Raw genomic sequence first — 18601 nt, 5'->3', positions numbered from 1 at the left:
AATGATTTTGCTCATCTGTAGGCTAATGTAAATGTTCTAAGCATGTTCTTAAGGTAGGCTAGGCTATGACGTTCTTAACGTTAGGTGTACTGTATTAAAATGAATTTTCACCTTACGATATTTTCGCCTTGCAATACATTTATCGGAACGTAATCCCATCGTATCCCGGGGAGCACCTGTAGTTTTATCACTTTTATTTCTCCCAGCCAGAGATCAGTGTTTTGTTTCCTTCCTTCTGTGTTAGCTTTCTGTACCCATTTCTTATGTTAGACGGGTCGGTGCCGACCCGTATCTTAAATCAGCCATAAAATACCCTCAAAACAATTATTTATCATCTAATTTGTTTCTTACCTCTTGGTTACCTTGTTAAGCTTCCTTATCCATGAAAAGATTGGTTTTAATATTTTTAGTGTGGCTTTCTGGACCTTTCTTTTGACAGCATACCTTTCGTTTTCAATAAAAAATAATGGTAAAGTAAGCCTCAAGTGAATTAAATAAATAAACTGAGTTGATCTTATCTTGCCTTACATGTCTGGGCATGCCTTGCCTAGTGAAATTCTTTTTTTATGTAGTAATTTTTTTTTTATACATTTTCCTGATGCAGTACACAAATTTATGTGACGCTTTCATGCATTTTAAACTTAAAAAGGGGTCGGTACCGACCCCAACACCAGAGCTGTTATAATGTTGACCAGAGCATTTATAATTTAGTGTTTTTTTTTTTTGTTTAAATAGAGGTTCCTGACAAAGTCAATAAACCTTGATGCAGTACACAAGTTTATGTGGTGCTTTTATGCATTTAAAACTTACAAACGGGTCGGTGTCGACCCTAACATCATAGGAAGGTTAACCATGTCCATTATATCTGCTTTAGATGCCCAGGTTTGTTTGTAGGCTGAGAGAGCCCAGGGCAATTATGTCAACATTACCGGTGTATTAAATGGTATTTCCACCTAACATGCTCTTGTTGATAATGCTCAAGTGTTTATCGCCTGTAATCCCCGTGAATGAATCTAAAGTGCACCAGTTATTACTCCTTGCCAAGGCCACCTGTCTCGGGATGCGCACGCGGCCACCCCTGGTATGACGTCACCGGATGGGGGGGGGCTGTGATGTTATCGGGTGGGAGACATGAGGGGCCTTGGGGAGACGGTGAGATTCGCTCCTCTGCGCAAGCATTTCCCACAATTCTCTGGGCTGAATAAACACAAGGCTAAGGGATATTATTTAACATACATTTTAGTCGTCATAACCTTTCTTAATCCCGACTTTTTGATATATTTGTTCCTTCTTGGGTTTACGCTGGTGTTTCTTATACAAACAGAAGGCAAAAGTACTGAATGATTGCATGTCGTGTAAGCATGTTTGGCTTGTAATATGTTTTATAACTGTGATGACCATCCGTTAAGCATGAAACCAAAGAATGCGTGCTCAGTTTTTCTATCCCATCATTCTTCCTAATCTCTCCCTGCATTTTAGCACACTATATCCTGTGGATTTGTCAAGAATTGTTTATATGCCTTCAGAGTTAGAGTTTCCAGTACTTTCATTGTCCTAATACTGTATGTCTGAATTTCGGATTAATCACTGGTTCATTCACAATCGACACTAAAATTTCACCACATATTTCGCCCTCCTGGGCTAATTTTCGGGCTTTTAGCTTGAGTCTTCACGGCCGTTTCCTGATTGCTCGTCTCTCCTTGCTTGAAAGTGGGGGCTCGTGGCTGAGTTTAAGCCTCTGCCAATAGATTTATAGTCCTGAAAACTTTCCAGTCCAGCTACGCATGATAGCTGTATGATAACAAATTAGTTTCTCTGAGCTAAAGACAAACAAATTTGCCTTTTTTAGTCCATACTTCACTGATTTCAGTCCTTTAACACTTACTGAGTCACATGTTGCTCACTGAAGGCTGAAACGCAGTAGTATGTATCTGTCAAGTACACAGATGTAGTCTTAGCGTAGCATTACGGGGTGCCAAGTGTCAAGTGCTCATTTTCGTGCACAAAATAAATTTTGTACTAAAAAAATCATTATTTAATGACAAAATCAAGTAATGCCTTGCTGCATTTTGTCCAGAAAAGCATAAAGACTTCACTTTCTTTTGTGTCAAGAACTGCTGATGCACTGGTCACCAGTTTGTGATTCCACAGAATCAATTTCGTCCACAAATTCACTGCATATAATTCACGAAATGCATTTCGAACAGCTTTCTTCTGTCCACGAAATGCAAAGTGTTGAAATCGATTCTGTGCACAAAATGAAAAATCCCTTTCAATTTCTGTGCACGAAGAAAGTGAAGTTTTTATGCTTTCGTGGACACAGTCCAGCACGGCATTACTTGGTTTCGTCATTAAATAATGCTTTTCGTGGCACAGAATGTATTTTGCGCATGAAAATGGGCACTTGACACTTGCCGCCCCACACACATGGCCTTTTAGCAAAACAGTTTCGGGCCACTTTTAGATTTGAATCCTGTACATTTTTGAATGAAACTCTTCACAACTAGCTGTTGCCTAACTGAAAAGAGGAATGAGGAGGAAACACAATAGTGCTGCCTTTAAATATCGAGTGTTTCTTTGTGTTTATGTGTGCACTTAGAACAACAAGGTTACTGCGTGGGCTAATTGTGTATGAGAAATTATGTGGGCACTCAAACGCTTGTCAGCTGCCGGCTATTATTTCAGTACTATCACGTTGGGTTGCTAAGCCCCTCTATTCCGAGCAAAGTCAAGGCCGTCCCGCAACACATCCACAAGTATTGCTAGCGAAAATAAAACTTTGAATAGCTTTTATTTGAAAACAATACAGTTTATTTATGTTGCTAAGCCTGCTTCTGTCAAGCACAAGATGTGTGTGTGTGTTTTTTTATTTCCTGTTGCTTCAAATATTGAACATATAGCTGGTTTGCACATGCCCGGTCGCCGATGACAGCCAGCGTTCTGGTGGGGGACAATGCAGTTAAGGCAGACAAACAGGGCCACAGCCATAAGATGTCCCATACCTTATATTCCTCTCAGCCAACAGACTTTTTGCAAATTTTAGAAGACTGCAATATATTACAGAATGTCAATTATGAGTCATCAGTTATTGAAGTAATGGGGGGTAAAGAGGTACCTCAGTATAAAGAGCATGCATTGTGGAAAACGAGAATCGATTGGAGAATAAAATAGGTTGTAATCCATTGTTGAGTGTGTAGTAATTAATGTGAAGCAAAGGTTCACGTTAATGCAGGAAGATTGTTCCTTAAGGGCCTTTTTATCTGTGGTTCCAGTAACAGAGCATCTATTTTAAGTGTCAAAAGAAGCCTTCCTGCAAACCACCAGCTGACTAGCGGCACTCTGCCATATGCTCGCCCAGTTGCTCTTTTCCAGCACACCTCCTTCCCAGTTTCGCCGGGTGTGCTGGGGCCTCCCTTACCTGCTGTTCCTCCTCCTGCACCCCGCCTGAAAACGTCCCCCCCCCGTCTCAGGCCCACGTGTCAGGCACGTGCCCCCCCTCCCGCCCCCCTGTTAACCACCACTCACGCTGTATCTTCTAGGGATCCCTCAGAATGGCAACAAGCGGAGCTTAAAAGCCAGGCTCCTGAAGCTCGTTCCTTGCTCACTGGGCAAGAAGGCATCGTCTCGCACCCAAAGCAAGTGCCCCGTCTGTTTTTTCCTAGAATTCTGGAAGGGTGTCCAGTTTTAGGGATCGCTGGATCCTTAGGTGTCCTTCCTTAGCCACCACAGCTTATATGTCTATCATTTAGCTTCTAAAGAATAGGATAAAACTTCCTGCTTTGACTTGGTTTTACTTCCCTTCTGTTACGACGGGGTAAGGCGAAGGCGGAGAAAAAACTGACAAGAGGGGTTCAGCCTGTTAATCCACCCACGCAACCCATTGAGCTATGCGGCAGTGCAGGGTGCAAGGCAACACACTAGGGACTTAGGACAAACACAGAGGAGGGAACAGGATGGCCAGTGACATCTGCTGGCCAAATGGGGACAAAGCACTTGGGATGGGACCAGACAGGCACTGACCGTAACACATTCTGGTTTTAGTAGTGTGTATGCAGCAGCTGTATGGATGTGCCTATGTCCTTGTGTAATGCGTGTGTGCACAACTGCTTTAACGTCACTGATATTGTCAGAAATATTTGAGTCTTTTGCTGACTCTAGACAATAAAAGGGGACCCAGAAGCCATTTCACCTGGACGCCTGCTGGCCATGGTCTCGCAGGGTGGGAGACTCGCTCCTTAATCCGACTCACTGTGCTTCTCTCATTGAGTAGAGGAGACCCCCAGTCTCCCAACTGTCAGTCATTTCCAGGAGTTAATTGCAGCCCAGCCAGGTGCTGTCACTGGAGCACCTGGCCAATCGCTGGGCTAATTAGTCTGTTCTCCACACCCCAGATCGATTCCAGAGCAGATAGTGCCACAGAGGGGCCAGTTCATATTTCTGCATAAAAAAATGACCCATGCCTACAAACATTTTATCTCAAACACCTGTCTATGTTGGACTCCCTTCAAACTTCCCGTTTGACAGACACGGCGATCAGGGGGGGCTTTAGTGTTCGGGTTTATCCAGGCTTTCTAGCGGAATCCCAGAGGCCCAAAAAGGAAAAGGGCCCCCACCACAGTCTGCAGCCCACCGCAGCCCACACCAGACTCTGATAACTGAAACAGCCCAGGTGCCTCGACCATGTTTATTTGCCAGTGACTGATCAGCACTGAATCACACGCGGTTCGCAGTTTGCTAGCCTGATGTGTGACAGAGCTGCCCCACGTCAGCGGACATGCTGCCAGTGTGCTGAGGCTCTGCTGACAGCACTGCTCCCGTTAGCCATGTGACAGGGATGGCATTCCATCACTTTTGGCCTATAAAGAACAAGCGGGACATTAATACCAGGTGAGGCGTGATGGATCAGTGGTGTCATGCTGAATTGACTGCTTATGATAATCACTCTGCACTCTGAATCCGTATCGTTATTGAAATTATAGCTAAATGGGTTTTTTATGCTGCTGAAGGAACTGTCTCTCTTGTTTGAATCATTACAGCTTTTAAGACTGTCCCGTGGTAGGACGTCTTACTATTGAGCCATGAGAAGTGACCCCTGTGGGAGCCCCCCCTCGACACAGCCAATGGTGTCCGATATTCCCGGGTTCCCAGTGCTCCTCCTTTGACGGCACATTATTTGTCGTTGCAGACAGCGTGGAAGATGAGCTGGAGATGTCCACGGTGCGCCACCGGCCCGAGGGCCTGGAGCAGCTGGAGGCTCAGACCAAGTTCTCCAGGAAGGAGCTGCAGATCCTGTACCGAGGCTTCAAAAACGTGAGCCGCCCATTCGCTCTGTGACACTCGGCCGTCCACTGGAATCACTGGTCCTATCAAGTCAGTGCAACAGTAATATGATTTTTAACGTAAGGCAGGACAGCGTAGAAAAGCGGCACAGTCACTGCGGTAACTGGCTCTAACTAACTCGTCCTGTCAGGAGACTCTTTAAAGATTATCAGGTAGATAAAAATGACATGTCATTGCATTAATTGCCGATCTCCAAGACATGCGGTGATTCATATGACACCCATTTTCACTTGGAAACCGGTGAGTCACTTCGAACATGACTTAATGACATCTTCATGACATTTCAAATGTGAAGGTTTGATGTACAATTAGACCAGATCACCACTCTCCTCTTCTCAGTTTCTATCGCGTATATTAGCACACAACATGGTCCACTGCAGATAACAAGCAATTTTAATTGGCCATTTTCCTACTCTCAACTGGGCCACATCATCCATCCATCCATCCTTCTTCCACCTGCTTATCCTGGTCAGGGTCACAAGGGAACTTGTCCCAGGCAGAACTTACCAGAAGGTAGGGACACGCTGACGATGGGATGCCAGTCAGATCTCTGCCACTCCATTCAAATTTCACTTATTTGCATTTCTTGTGAGTCCTGTCATTGTTTCTCTCTCCCCACCAAGTTTTAATCTTCACTGTAATGATTCTGACCTTGTTACGCCTTTGCTGTTTACCCTCCCTATTAAAAGTGATTCAACTCACTGTCTCTCACTAAGTCAGCTTCTTAGCTACATGCCCATTATTTGCATTCATAAGTAGGAGTCTGAGAAAAATGGTTTTGTCTTCACGTATACTGTGCTTATACTATACTTACAGCTTTGTTCGTAAATGAGTTTTACTGCGCAGATACAAAGGCGTTTAAATAACTATTTCTTCATTGTTATTATACTGGAATCCAGGCTAGCACTTTCAAATCTTCAAGCTAATGAAAGTATTTTCAGTCTGACCTTTCATGTTCTCCCTCACGGTCTTTGGTAATAGGCCCAGCCATTTAACATCTCTTCTTATTTTTCTGATGGCCAAGAGCTCACTCCTAAGCGCCTATCACAGAGAAAAATGTCACCTCTAGTGTGTTGCTCCGAGATAAGATTTGATATGTTATTTTCCAAAGATAAAGAGATGTTCTATAGTCGCCTCAGTGACAGCGGGCTTGTTTTAAACTCCTTTACCGCTTTTCAAACTTACATACCTTCCACCAAAAATAGACCAGAAGATCAATGGCAGTGGCCGTGAGATATTGAACAAAAATAATTGCACTAAAACTCAATCTCAAAAGTCACTAGAAGTCTGAAACTTGAGCATTGCACCAAAGGAATGATTTATGAGAATGTATTTTTTTTTGGACTAGGACCAGTTTAAAATATATCTTGTGTCCTAAGCAAGCAGAGTATTGTGGAGACTTATTTGTAGCCTGTGTCCGCTATTTCAGTTTTGTTCTTATTTTGCTCTGAGCTTTTTCAAAAGCAAATATCGTACTGAAAGAAACATGTAATGTAATGGAAATATCGCGTCAGGAGGGTTACCTCACACTGCCCTTTGCTGAGTGTTGTTTATGAGAATGGAGAGTGAGTTTAACATCGATTTTAACAGATGAGCCTTGGTCTAGCTACGACTCCCATCCATGTCTTCCTGGCCATCTTCAGTGCTGTCATGTTTTTACTCTCCTGTTCTCTGTCTAGGTGAAATTTGTCATATCTTTTTTCTTTTTAGTGGATGGGTGAACATCATGGAAATTGCAAATCTCTACCTCTCATTTCCCAGAAGGTCTGTAGGACTCAGGGTTTGAGAGGTAAATCCAAGGCATTAACATGAAGCTGCTGCTGCCGTAGTCTCTCGATGGGCATCTGAAGCTCAGATGTTTGGCCCAGAAGTGACTGATAATGTTAGATCCAGCAGCCAGTTTGGACGTTTTGGCCCAGATGCTGCTGTAGACATTTGGCTCAGAAGCGACTGTAGACAATTGGCCCATCAGCGCACCCATTGTATATTAAAGTGAGTTTATGTAAGTGTTCTGGCAGGGCACAGAGAAGGGGGGCTTTTTTTGCTGGCTCTAGGTACAATGTGATGAGTTCACACCTATCGGGGTGATTGGGCTTGAAGCCAGCGTGTGGCAGACCGCTGAAGAATGACAGGGTGTCTATTCTTTCCTCAAACAAGCCTGCCTCAGGCCACTCGATGTGCCACCCTGTGTTTTCTCTTAGAAAATGCTCAATGTGGGACAAGATGTGTGGAAAACCGCCCTGAAGTGATTTCAGGGAAAGCTGGCAAAGTATTTCTTGGTGCTGCTTGAGGAGGAAAGGTCACGTGAAGATTTTGTATTAATGGCAAGCAGAGCTGGGTGCCCAGATTACTGTCCATGTTTGCCGGTTTGTCCTGCAATGGGTTGGCGCTCCACCCCAGGTTGTTCCCTGCCTTGTGCCTGTAACCTCCAGGATGGGCTGTGGACTCTCCATGACTTTGAATAGGATAAGCGGTTTCAGAAAGTGGATGGATGGATGGATAGATGGATGCCGGTCCTTTAGCCCACACTATTAATGTATGGAGGAAGAAAAAGAAAACAGTTTCTCCTAGTGCAACACTTTGAAAACAGTCCTGAAATAAATTCTAAAAAGCATGACAGGTATGCTTTTTGCGCTTTTGGTTTGTCATGAAGGCACTCCTCAGGTGGAGCTTCTCTGCCATTGTTACTAATATGCTTTTGATGACTGTGGCGCCGGGATAATGGTTATGAAGGCATCAGTCATGCTGCCGTGATAATGGAAACATCAAATGTGTGTGCGTGGTATTTGTAGACACCTTTGATCCACAAATCCAGGTTTTGAAAGAGAGCTCTCTGGCTTTCCGCAGAGTGCGTCTTCCTCGTCCCCCGTGTGTGCTGAGGAACTGATGTTTTTATTCTGCTTTTTGGTGACATGCTGCCCTGTTCCAAACAATTACCTCGAGTCTCCTAACCCCTGGCTCCGAGTCCGGCTATACACACATGCCTTGTCTTACCTATTGACATTGCCTAATAAGGGGGGAGGGAAACATCGCGAGTCCCCTGGGCTACATAAAGCAGAGGTGTACCGTGGGGGTAGGTGGGGGGAGCGTGCTTTGCACACAGCCACTCTGCGTTTCGTGAATTGGAAACGGCTCTGTTTATGAACGCCACGGGAGACACACAGACATCGCTGTGTTTATGGAAAAATCCCTTTGCCAGCATGTCTTGAACTTTAGCTGGACCCGGAGTTGTTGGTGCTGACAGTCGCCGATTTGCTCCTCGCTTCTTCGGGGGCGCCCGCTTTGATTTCCGTGAGGACGATCCGATGTTTCGTGTTCAAAAGCACGTCCGGATTCAGACTGAAATATACTCCAATGGTACAGCCGTATAGAGAGTAATACTTTTGACGATAATGAAATCATATTATTAATACAAGGGATAATGTTTTGCATAATGATTATATAGGCTGGACAAAACAGAATATGTGGTTAGAAAATGGCCAGATAACCACATAGGTTTAGTTCAGTAATATTTGTTATTTTATAAAAGGTCTGTTGGTTCATTTATTATTCACTTGCACGTTGCCGAAACGGCTTTGAAGGCATCCGATCGATTTGACTTTGAAGAGGAAATCTAAGTGGTTTTGACTGTGGTAAAACTATGACAATAGTTAAAGTGCCCGGATTCAGTGCTCAAATGCGCTGCCTCTATTTTCTGCACCGTGACGTCAAGCGGCACCAGCGATCTGCGGCAGTGTGGAGCCTCGGCTTCACGCACGCAGTCTCGCTGTCCCCGGAACCACGATGTATGTGTGGAAGGTAAGGGGGGAGGGGCAGTGTCGGCGGACAAGCCCCCTACACACCTATGATAAATTATTCAGGAGTATAAATAAGGTTTCTGCGTGTTAAATGATGTGGGAAAAAATGGTTCTGCTCTTGTGGATTTTCCATCCTGCGTTTTGGAAGGCAGAAGGGTGGGGGGTAGAAGAAGGGTCATAATTCATACAGATGGGCCAATATTTTATTAGCCAATGAAGTGTTCTGAATCTGCGAGTGACACTCCGGAGGCCAATCAGCATCCAGCTAGGGCCAGTGCCCCTATGGTCCCACCCCTGTATATGCCTGTGGTGCCAAATAAATTCCTCCCCTTCTGCCCTCCAATCATCACGTCCACTGGATCCAGTTATGTTACAGTATTGAAGATAAGGGAGCAGCTATATGCTCCCTGCGGATCTGGGCCTGGGGTGTCACAGTACCTCTGTCAGAGCAGCATTACGCAGCTGGTCCACGCAGTATTGTTCTGACCTATTTGCGACTCACTGATGCCAGCTGACTCACTTCAGGGCTCTAAGTTCCTGGTGCCTCGGGCAGGGGTGGGGGGGGGGGGGGGCGCGTGGTTGCTAAGGAAGGATGTATCTCTACAGGTGACCTCCGCTTCCACCTACTCTTGGTAAACTTCATGTGCCTGCAGGCATTCGTCTGCCACAACAGATGCTCTCTTCTGGTCCCTTCCTGTACTGCTCTGTAATACTGCTTTCTAATGCAGTGTTTCTCAATCCGGTCCTTGGGGACCCACAGCCGGTCCATGTTTTTGCACCCTCCCACCTCCCTGCCAGACAGTCCACATTTTTACTCCCTGCCAGGAGTTGTGAGGAAGCAAAAACGTTGACTGTCTGTGAGTGTCCAAGGACTGTATTGGGATACACAGTTCTAATGTTTTCTCCACAGTTTTCCATTCCCCTGTTATCCGTGTGGCTGATTCGGTCTCTTCCAGTGGCAAGTGTTGTCAGGAAGCCGACCCGAGGTTCCCGCAGCTATCCTGCATCATTGTTCCTCCTTTTACCTAGCAGCTGCTGTATCGGAATGCTAGGAAGTTAAGAGATTTTAATTCCGGGTTTCCTTGGTTCCTGTTCACAGTCGGTAAATGCAAGAGCCAAAATTCAGTCCATATTATTGTATATAGATATGTTCTCCAGTGACTGCACCAAACCAGGCAGCCTGCAAATTCTGTTTTTACAGTAATAATCCCAAACATTTCACACTCTTTCACCCTGGATGATTTTTCAACAGGAATATTGCACATTGCTGTTGCAGACAGTTAAGTGAACTAATTATGATCCTTACAACTCACCCTCATCCAAATGCAGTAGTAACAACAGGATTTTGGGAGCTGTCCCAGGATAATTGCTATGAATTGTTTTTGCATCTTAGCAAATGGGTTCTAACATGGAAAATAATTACAATCTAGATCTGGAAGCTCTCATATGAATAAAAAAACACATGGTTCATATATGGCTATATATATCAATTATATATGACAACGCATGATATGTCCACTATAAGTCAGTGTTTTTTCTTGTATGATCATTGCCACATTCATACCAAAACACATACTTCACATTTAAGGCACTCAAGGGAAAAGCATGTAGGAAACATACAAAACTTTTACATGAACGTTACATTTTACCATATGTGGTAACATATGGCTTTAGTAGAAAATACATGTGTATTGCTTGTTGTTTCTTAATAAATTTTATTTTGTTTTTATCATTTTAATGAAAGACATGTATGATCTCTCCGCATTCAGTTCATTTGATTAGACACGAGAAAAGTCTAGTTATGTACTCAGAATACGAAGTTTGTGGAACCACTGTCCCTGATTCAATTGAGTTCATTTATACCACTGTCATTCTCATCAATTGAGAACTATGCATAAAAACTAACACTGACAAAACATTCATTTAATATGCATTGTCCATGTAATGACACATTAAGTTAATATGAATTATATATTTATTTGAGTGTCATGCAAAGAGTTTATATGATATAGGTAAAACATAAGAGTCATGTGTTATTTTTGAACTTTTCCATTTGGGCTGTCTGTGCTCCTATAGAGTCTTTATAAATCATATCTTTATATTTGATATTCTACATTTGGAGTTTCAGGGTCGTTTATTCAAAGCACGGCTTTTTTTTTTTCAGGAGTGCCCTAGTGGAGTCGTCAATGAAGACACATTCAAAGACATCTACTCTCAGTTTTTCCCACAGGGAGGTACGTTACCAACATGTTTAAATCCCTTCATGGCAAATGTAAATGCTTCAGGCCATTGTGAGGATTCTTCCATAATCACAGACAAGTTCTTGGAACCAGCCTTTGAATACTTAGAATAATACAGAATCTCCCCAATATAGAAACTCAACGTTACCTACAGAGCCGTATGGTAATTGTTTGTAATGTTAAGTGACTGTGGTTTTGCTGTATCTGCACCTCAAACACAATGACACTAATCACCTAGAGTCTGACCCTTTTCCCATATCCCAGATAAAGCCCCCTTTCCATTCACCCACCCATATGTCACGTAGTTTCTTTTAGCCCCCCCCCCCCGCCCCCGGAGCAAGAAAAACAATCCCAAACAAATAGCGAGTTGAAAGACAGGCTTATAGAAAAGGGATTTTCTCGTCCTGTTTACCCGTCGCTCACGGGGGCAATGTAGCTCTGCAGCCCTTAAGGTGTTTGTCTTTCCAAGACTTGCGGAAAGGGTTAGTCTACTGCCTTTGCCTCTGACAACAAAACAACGGGCTTGGCATGTTTGTGGTTGGTGTCAAATTAAATTAAAAAGAAATGATAAACGATTCATCCATCTGTCATCGTTGGGGGGGCTTAGGGAAAGATACACCCTGAAACTGATACCTGTCTATCTCAGGGCAAACACACCCTCTGACCATGGGCAACTACTACACACACCCTCTGACCATGGGCAACAATTACACAAACCCTCTGACCATGGGCAACTACTACACACACCCTCTGACCATGGGCAACTACTACACACACCCTCTGACCATGGTCAACTACTACACACACTCTCTCACTATGGGCAACTACTAGATGTATGTATTTGGAGCTCAACACATGAAATAAATGAAGCAGAATCAGCACACAAACCATATAACAGTCAAGATTCTTAGTCACAGTGTGATGACTTTACCCTTCAGGTTACATTTCTTGTTTATATATCAGACACTATCCAAAGCAACATAGATTTTTGGAGAAAGCAGGGCCACCCAGTCCCTGGAATGGTTGTGGGTTAAGGGCTTTGCTCGATAGTAATATCACTCTACCAATGCTGGGATTCAAACCAGCAACCTTCCGCTTACGGGCAAACCCACTTAACCACACACCAGCTGAAATGTATGCTAAGATGTCATGTTAATGGGATTTAACCAAGAACCACAGATCTCAGTATAAGTAGCTTAGTATTTCTGTTTCTCAGCTGACTCTGCTGGTGTCCATTTCCTTTCAGATGCGTCCACTTACGCCCACTTCCTGTTTAATGCCTTTGACACAGATCACAATGGCTCTGTGAGTTTTGAGGTATGAGCACAGAAGACCGTCATAAATTACAATTACAATTATTCTGATTCACCCAACGCATACAAATGCCTGCAGTTTTTAATGCATACTTAATAAAAACGGGCAACATTAACAAATATTCACTTTGAAATGCATAATGCAAAGCAGACAAGACCCACTAATGTCACCAGTAAATGAATGCTCATTTTAATCATTTAGTTATTTCTGATTCAGTGCGACAACGCCAGTATCCCCCTGACTGATTGTAAATGTAGTAATGAATTGTGCGCACTCACAAGCGGTTGGTTTCATTGAAGCTGTAACTGTAGTCTCTTTAATGTCAGAGAATTTGTAATACCTGCATTAAACTCTCCTTTGAAATACGTAGGAAATTCTCCTTTAGAATTTAATAATTAAAAAGGAAACGTAGACTGCTTGTGTATGGGACATTTCATATACTGTATACACACACACACACACACACACACACACAGGTTTGTAATTATATCTTTGAGAGAACCCTCCATTCATTTCTGTGGGGAAAACTGACGACCTTACCCCCTACCCAGACCTAACCTAAACCATAAGTAACCAAACAAAATACGAGACTATTGGCATTTTTTGTTTTTTGATTGAAATATAAAATATGGTCCCCAAAAAATAAAAATGACAGGTTTTCATCACATTGTGGGGAACATTTGGTCCCCACAATGTAATTTAAACATAATCTACACACACACACACACACACAAGGAGCCATATACATATATTTGTGTGTGCATGTGTATATATATCTGAAAGGTACCTGCAACATATAGATAAGACACACATCTAGGCCTCTGACTGCCTTGCTGAATATTGCGTCTGGATCATCATGCTTAATATTTACCGATTCCTGACAAAATCTTTTTGCAGGACTTCGTCATGGGGCTGTCTATACTGCTGCGAGGGTCTGTCCAAGAAAAGCTGAACTGGGCATTTAATTTGTACGATATCAATAAAGATGGATACATAACTAAAGAGGTAAATAGGGCCAGCAGCTGGTATATGTGATATCATACTTGCATATTGTGCTATATACTGTATATCAGAGTCAAGAATGAAAGTTTTATTGTCTTTTGTACAGAGCAATTCTTCTTTCAATGCCTTCTCTACAGACTACAGACAGTTAAGAGAAAATTAACAGAGCAGTGCAACATTACAATACAATAAATGTTAAGTACAAAACTATCATGTGTAACTAACATACAATACATCATACAACACGAGGTAGTAAAGTTATATGTGGGAGAGCAAAGAGATATAAAGTGGTATAAATGAGATACTGATTTTTTAAAGATATTTATTCTTCCTTGTTTGATTATTCGTGTAGGTGTGTTTAATGAACGAATTTTCTATTATTGAATTATCTTTTCTTAGGAAATGCTTGACATTATGAAATCTATTTACGACATGATGGGAAAATGTACATATCCCATTCTGAAAGAGGAAACTCCTAGACAGCACGTGGAAATTTTCTTTCAGGTAACGCCTTGACTTAAAACGTGTTGTTTTCTTCAGGCTATAGCCTTGATTTATTTATTTATTGAGCGTTTTTGTGATTTTCTTTCACCTGCTTACTAGAAAATGGACAAAAACAAAGATGGAGTGGTCACCATAGATGAGTTTATTGACTGCTGCCAAAATGTAAGTCCCACATCTTCCACTTTTGTTAGATGACAATATCAGAGTGTTTTCAACAGTCAAGGGTGTAGGTGTCATTTCAGCATTGGTAGGAAGTCCAGAGGTGGATAGTTCAGATCCAAAAAGTTAAAATCCAGACCAAGATTTCATTTCAAACAACTAGTTCACTACTTTATATTGAACTGGTTGATTGAAGCAAAATCTTACCCTGGATTTTACCTTCTGGACCTGAACTATCCACCAAATCAGCCCCAACCCCCCCAAAACACACACAGTACCCCCACAATATTGGTAGGGGCATTTCCCTACCATCCATATCCGAATCTATGCCTTTAACTGCAATCCACATCACAAAACAAAAAGGAAACTGTTTCTGAACTTGTTTACTTGGGTTCTTAAATGCCTGTTTTAAATGAGAGTTTCTGACTAAAACGTTTGTAATATGGAGTCCCAGGCTTCGTCTACCTAGCGGCCATCGTTCTGCTTGTGGCCTAGCTAACACGTACACTACTGCTCTTCTTTTTACAGGATGAGAACATAATGCGGTCAATGCAGCTCTTTGAAAATGTCATTTAGAAGTGGAGGAGTGTCCTGGACTCTCTCAGAGGTCACATCCTCCTTCTTCCGGACAGCCTCTGAGAGGGACCTTTAATTCCATTCTGCGTGATGTCACCACCTTGCGTCGGGGTGCGTTCTGTGTGTGGGAGGATTATGCAAAATAAGCTTATGTCATTCTACAGCTCCCATGATTTAAATCCCGAATAAGGTTTTATTATTATTATTATTATTGTTTCCTGTTTGATAGTCTACATTTCTTGTTTCTTGTTTTGTGTTGTAGAAATGGGGGAGGGGGAAATAAAATCCAGATTCTTTTACATGTAAAAACAAACATTTCAGCGTCGCTGCTGGTCGCTGGTCATCGAGGTCCAGTTCGGTCGGCCTGATGTCCACGTCTCTCTGCGTTTGTGTCGTGCTGGAATGGCCTCCCTTTGGAGAGAGTGTGTCATTCTGTTAAATTTGTGTTTTTGGGACTTTATGCGCTCATTTTTCTGCCCCCGTCATCAATGTACGAGTTTCACAAGATACCACTATGATTTGTCATGAGGCGATGCATCCTACTGCGCTACTACTGCTGAGAAAAATAACGAGTGTTGTCTTCGAATTCTCCCAGAATGTTGCCATCTAGCGGCGCCTGTTCATTGTGCTCCTTTTGTGTGCTATATGTTCATTAATGCTTCCGCATTGGTTTTAAACTCTGGAATAACCATGAGCCTCTCCGTCAGCCAGACGTGGCAGAAGCATGCCCGATCAAACTTGAAATTTCATGTCTGATGAAATGCTCCACTGTGGACAAAGAGTCCGTTGGAACACTTTTTCTACAGCTGTAGATACTGAATAAATGAAGTTACAGACGCGTTTGCGAGCTGTTTTCTGTTTAGTAAGACTCATAAAGCACATCTGCAGTATTTGGGGTCACAGGGTCAAATGAATACCTTGGACGTATCTCTGTTAGCTCCAGCTCTCCCTCCTTATTCTACCGTTCTCTAGCATCTGCCGCTCATCTATGGTGTCCTTCAAGAAAAGCAGGGCTGTCAAGGTTCATGCAAATGTTTAATGTCCCAATAGCAGAGTGACAGTCTCACCCCAAAATCTCGACTCACTTCCTGTGCAGCAGGGGACCCTTGACCGCTGGCAGTTTGCACTATGAGAAGCTTTGCAAAGAGCTCATATACCGTGACCCTGCAAGTGGAATCTATGGAGCCATGCGAGAACCTTAATAAAAAACAATCACACATTACAAAAACAAGTTTTCAATTATATCAACAAAGGGGAGATTTTCATTTAGATGCAAGCCCTGGTGAGCAGTTATTTGTCGTTTTTAATAATCTTACTCCCAAATTTGCAGTTTTGTTATTCTATTATTCATTTACTTTAATAACAAGTCAAGTGATTTATGTGTGTGTGTGTGAGTGGGTATACCTGTCCTTATGGGGACACAATGTCCCCATAGCTTGATAAATATCTGTTTTTTTTTTCCCTTACAGAGACCAGGTGCCCATAAGGGAAAACTCTATTTTATAAAAATCGGTGAATGCTATGAAAGAACTAAAAATGCAAAAACTCTTGTATTTAGTTTGGTTACTTATGGTTATGGTTGGGGCTGGGTGGGGGTTAAGGTTGTCATAGTTAGCGTTAGCATTTTTCCCATAGAAGTGAATGAGCGGTCCCCATAAGGATAGGTGTACCCGACGTGTGTGTGTGTGTGCGTGTGTTTCATCTCATCCAGCCAAGGACAGCTTGTTTTACCAACCTAGCCATGATTCTGGGGCACTAGCATGTACTGTTTTTCAACATAAATGTCACAAATATCAAAGAATTCAAGCAACAGTACTTCTCCTTTAAAAAGTATATTTTAATAGTAAATGTATAAAGTTAATATGTTCACTGAATTAGCTTTGGGTGTTAAGCCGTTAGGATGTGAATCCTCCATCTAACAGTTTAAGTATCTACCTTTTTAGGTGTAATTTACTGGGGTATTAAGGGGTATTTGTATACACAAAGGAATGTTATTCTACCATTTCAGATTCACAAACTTAATATTGCACACACGTGTCATTACTGTCAATATCTCCCAGACTGCAATCGAAAGAGTCGTGGTGGCTCATGGCCTGATCTTTTGGAAAACCTCAGGCAGCTGATGTTGGCGAATAGCTTGCTGAATACCGCAGTAGCAACGCTCTACATTCACACTGTTTGAGAAGGACTACCGGATTGGCCAACTCCTTAATACTAATAAGCAAAGCGTGTCTCCACCCTGTTTAGTTTTATGGAAATTCTTTAGGATTAATAATTATGCTCATGGTGAAGCTGCTGAATGCATGTTACCTTTGTTCTGAAATTTATAAAGGGATAGCATCTGAGAGGTTAGTCGTGAAACCCCTTTGTAATTCTACAGTGAAATTGCAATCGGCCATTTTTCTCCTTTTACATTAAATTGCAAATGATTTTTTGTTTGTTTCTGGTGCTATTCAGTAATGTGGTTTGATCTGCTGACTCTTCAGTGAAATATGTCCAAAATTTAAGTAAGCAGTAGGACTTTTTGACGAATAAACGTTTGAAATGAATCTTTTTAACTAAAAAACTGTCCCACATACTTTTACTTGAATAGCTTGACACAATTCCTGAACTCCTGCTTTTAACGAAGATTTTAACAGGTGACACTTGTAAGTTTTTCTGTCACGGTTAGCAGAATGATATCTTGGGTTTTTTGATCCCTTATGCTGTCCTTTCAGGATGTCATGTGTATAAACATTTTTAACAATTCTTGGGATTTTCTGCATCTTCATTCCCTCACGTACTGAGAAATATTCTGTTGAGATGGTGTTTTTGCTCTGGACCCATAAAGACACCGATCGCGGTTTTTGCTAGGTTTGCTTCAGTTCATCTCCATATTTCCCGGCTTAAATGTTCCAGTTCATCAGCAAGAAGTTTTTCTGCAAAAAACACTGCAGTTAAATGCATTCTTGATGCATGGCACAAACAGCTGCAATGTTCAGATTCGTAGCTTGAAAAAAAGGGAAAAAAATACAGAAACTGTGATACAAAAGAGAACAATATCGTGTGTAAATAGCCCACCAGGATCCGAAGATAGTACCCTTGCCATGCCATGGGATGGGGAGGGCATGTTCTACAGTAGGAGATCCTCTGGTCTGCAAAGGACTGTTTTACTTCATGTACCTGCACTTTAAAAAAAAAAAAAAAAACATGACATCTTGTCCTTCAGCTCTGGCCTGAAAGACTGTAGCTTAAGGGTGAAAGACAGTGTTTAACTCTATGTAGATTTGAGGTTGAGAACTGTATAAACGCAAGTATGTAGGAAATCTCCGAGCACGAAGCCTGAATCTGATTGAAATGTCTCTGTGTATTTAGATGTGTGCATTTTCTAAAAAAAAAAAAAGAGAGAGAGAGAGATTCAATAAACAACTCAAACATGATTCTCCTTGACTTTGTCCATGTTTTTTTCTGTGTCTTCTTTACAGGTTGTGTGTCCTTTTCAGTATTGAAATTATTCCGGCATTATACCATTTCAACCTGCGTTTGCGCCTCTCTGCTGTGTATTTTGTCTTGTATGTATTCTCTGTCCACGTTATGCCAAGTTGTTTCCGACTGCAGCGAACTCTGCTGACACAAATTTCCAAAGGCATTTGTCATGGGGCCATAAAGCTTCTCGTACAGCATCGGATA

The 18601-nt window shown here is 42.3% G+C and overlaps 1 protein-coding gene across 6 annotated transcripts in view; it reads left to right on the top strand.

The window, feature by feature from the left end:
* Positions 1-18351, top strand: part of kcnip4a (potassium voltage-gated channel interacting protein 4a) — a 196149-nt gene extending 177798 nt beyond the window's left edge. For all 6 annotated transcript variants that reach the window (XM_072697640.1, XM_023794308.2, XM_023794311.2 and 3 more), the window contains exons 2-8: positions 5186-5310; positions 11302-11371; positions 12624-12694; positions 13589-13696; positions 14093-14197; positions 14297-14359; positions 14885-18351. In XM_072697640.1, coding sequence (XP_072553741.1) covers positions 5186-5310; positions 11302-11371; positions 12624-12694; positions 13589-13696; positions 14093-14197; positions 14297-14359; positions 14885-14932 — 590 coding nt within the window. In that variant the 3' untranslated portion in view covers positions 14933-18351. The remainder of the gene's footprint in view (positions 1-5185; positions 5311-11301; positions 11372-12623; positions 12695-13588; positions 13697-14092; positions 14198-14296; positions 14360-14884) is intronic.
* The last annotated feature ends 250 nt before the right edge of the window (positions 18352-18601 follow it).

This window comes from Paramormyrops kingsleyae, chromosome 12 (assembly GCF_048594095.1).
Source record: "Paramormyrops kingsleyae isolate MSU_618 chromosome 12, PKINGS_0.4, whole genome shotgun sequence".
Classification (NCBI taxonomy): domain Eukaryota; kingdom Metazoa; phylum Chordata; class Actinopteri; order Osteoglossiformes; family Mormyridae; genus Paramormyrops; species Paramormyrops kingsleyae.
The sequence above is the reverse complement of the archived record's forward strand: the minus strand, read 5'-3'. Positions and strand labels throughout refer to the sequence as shown.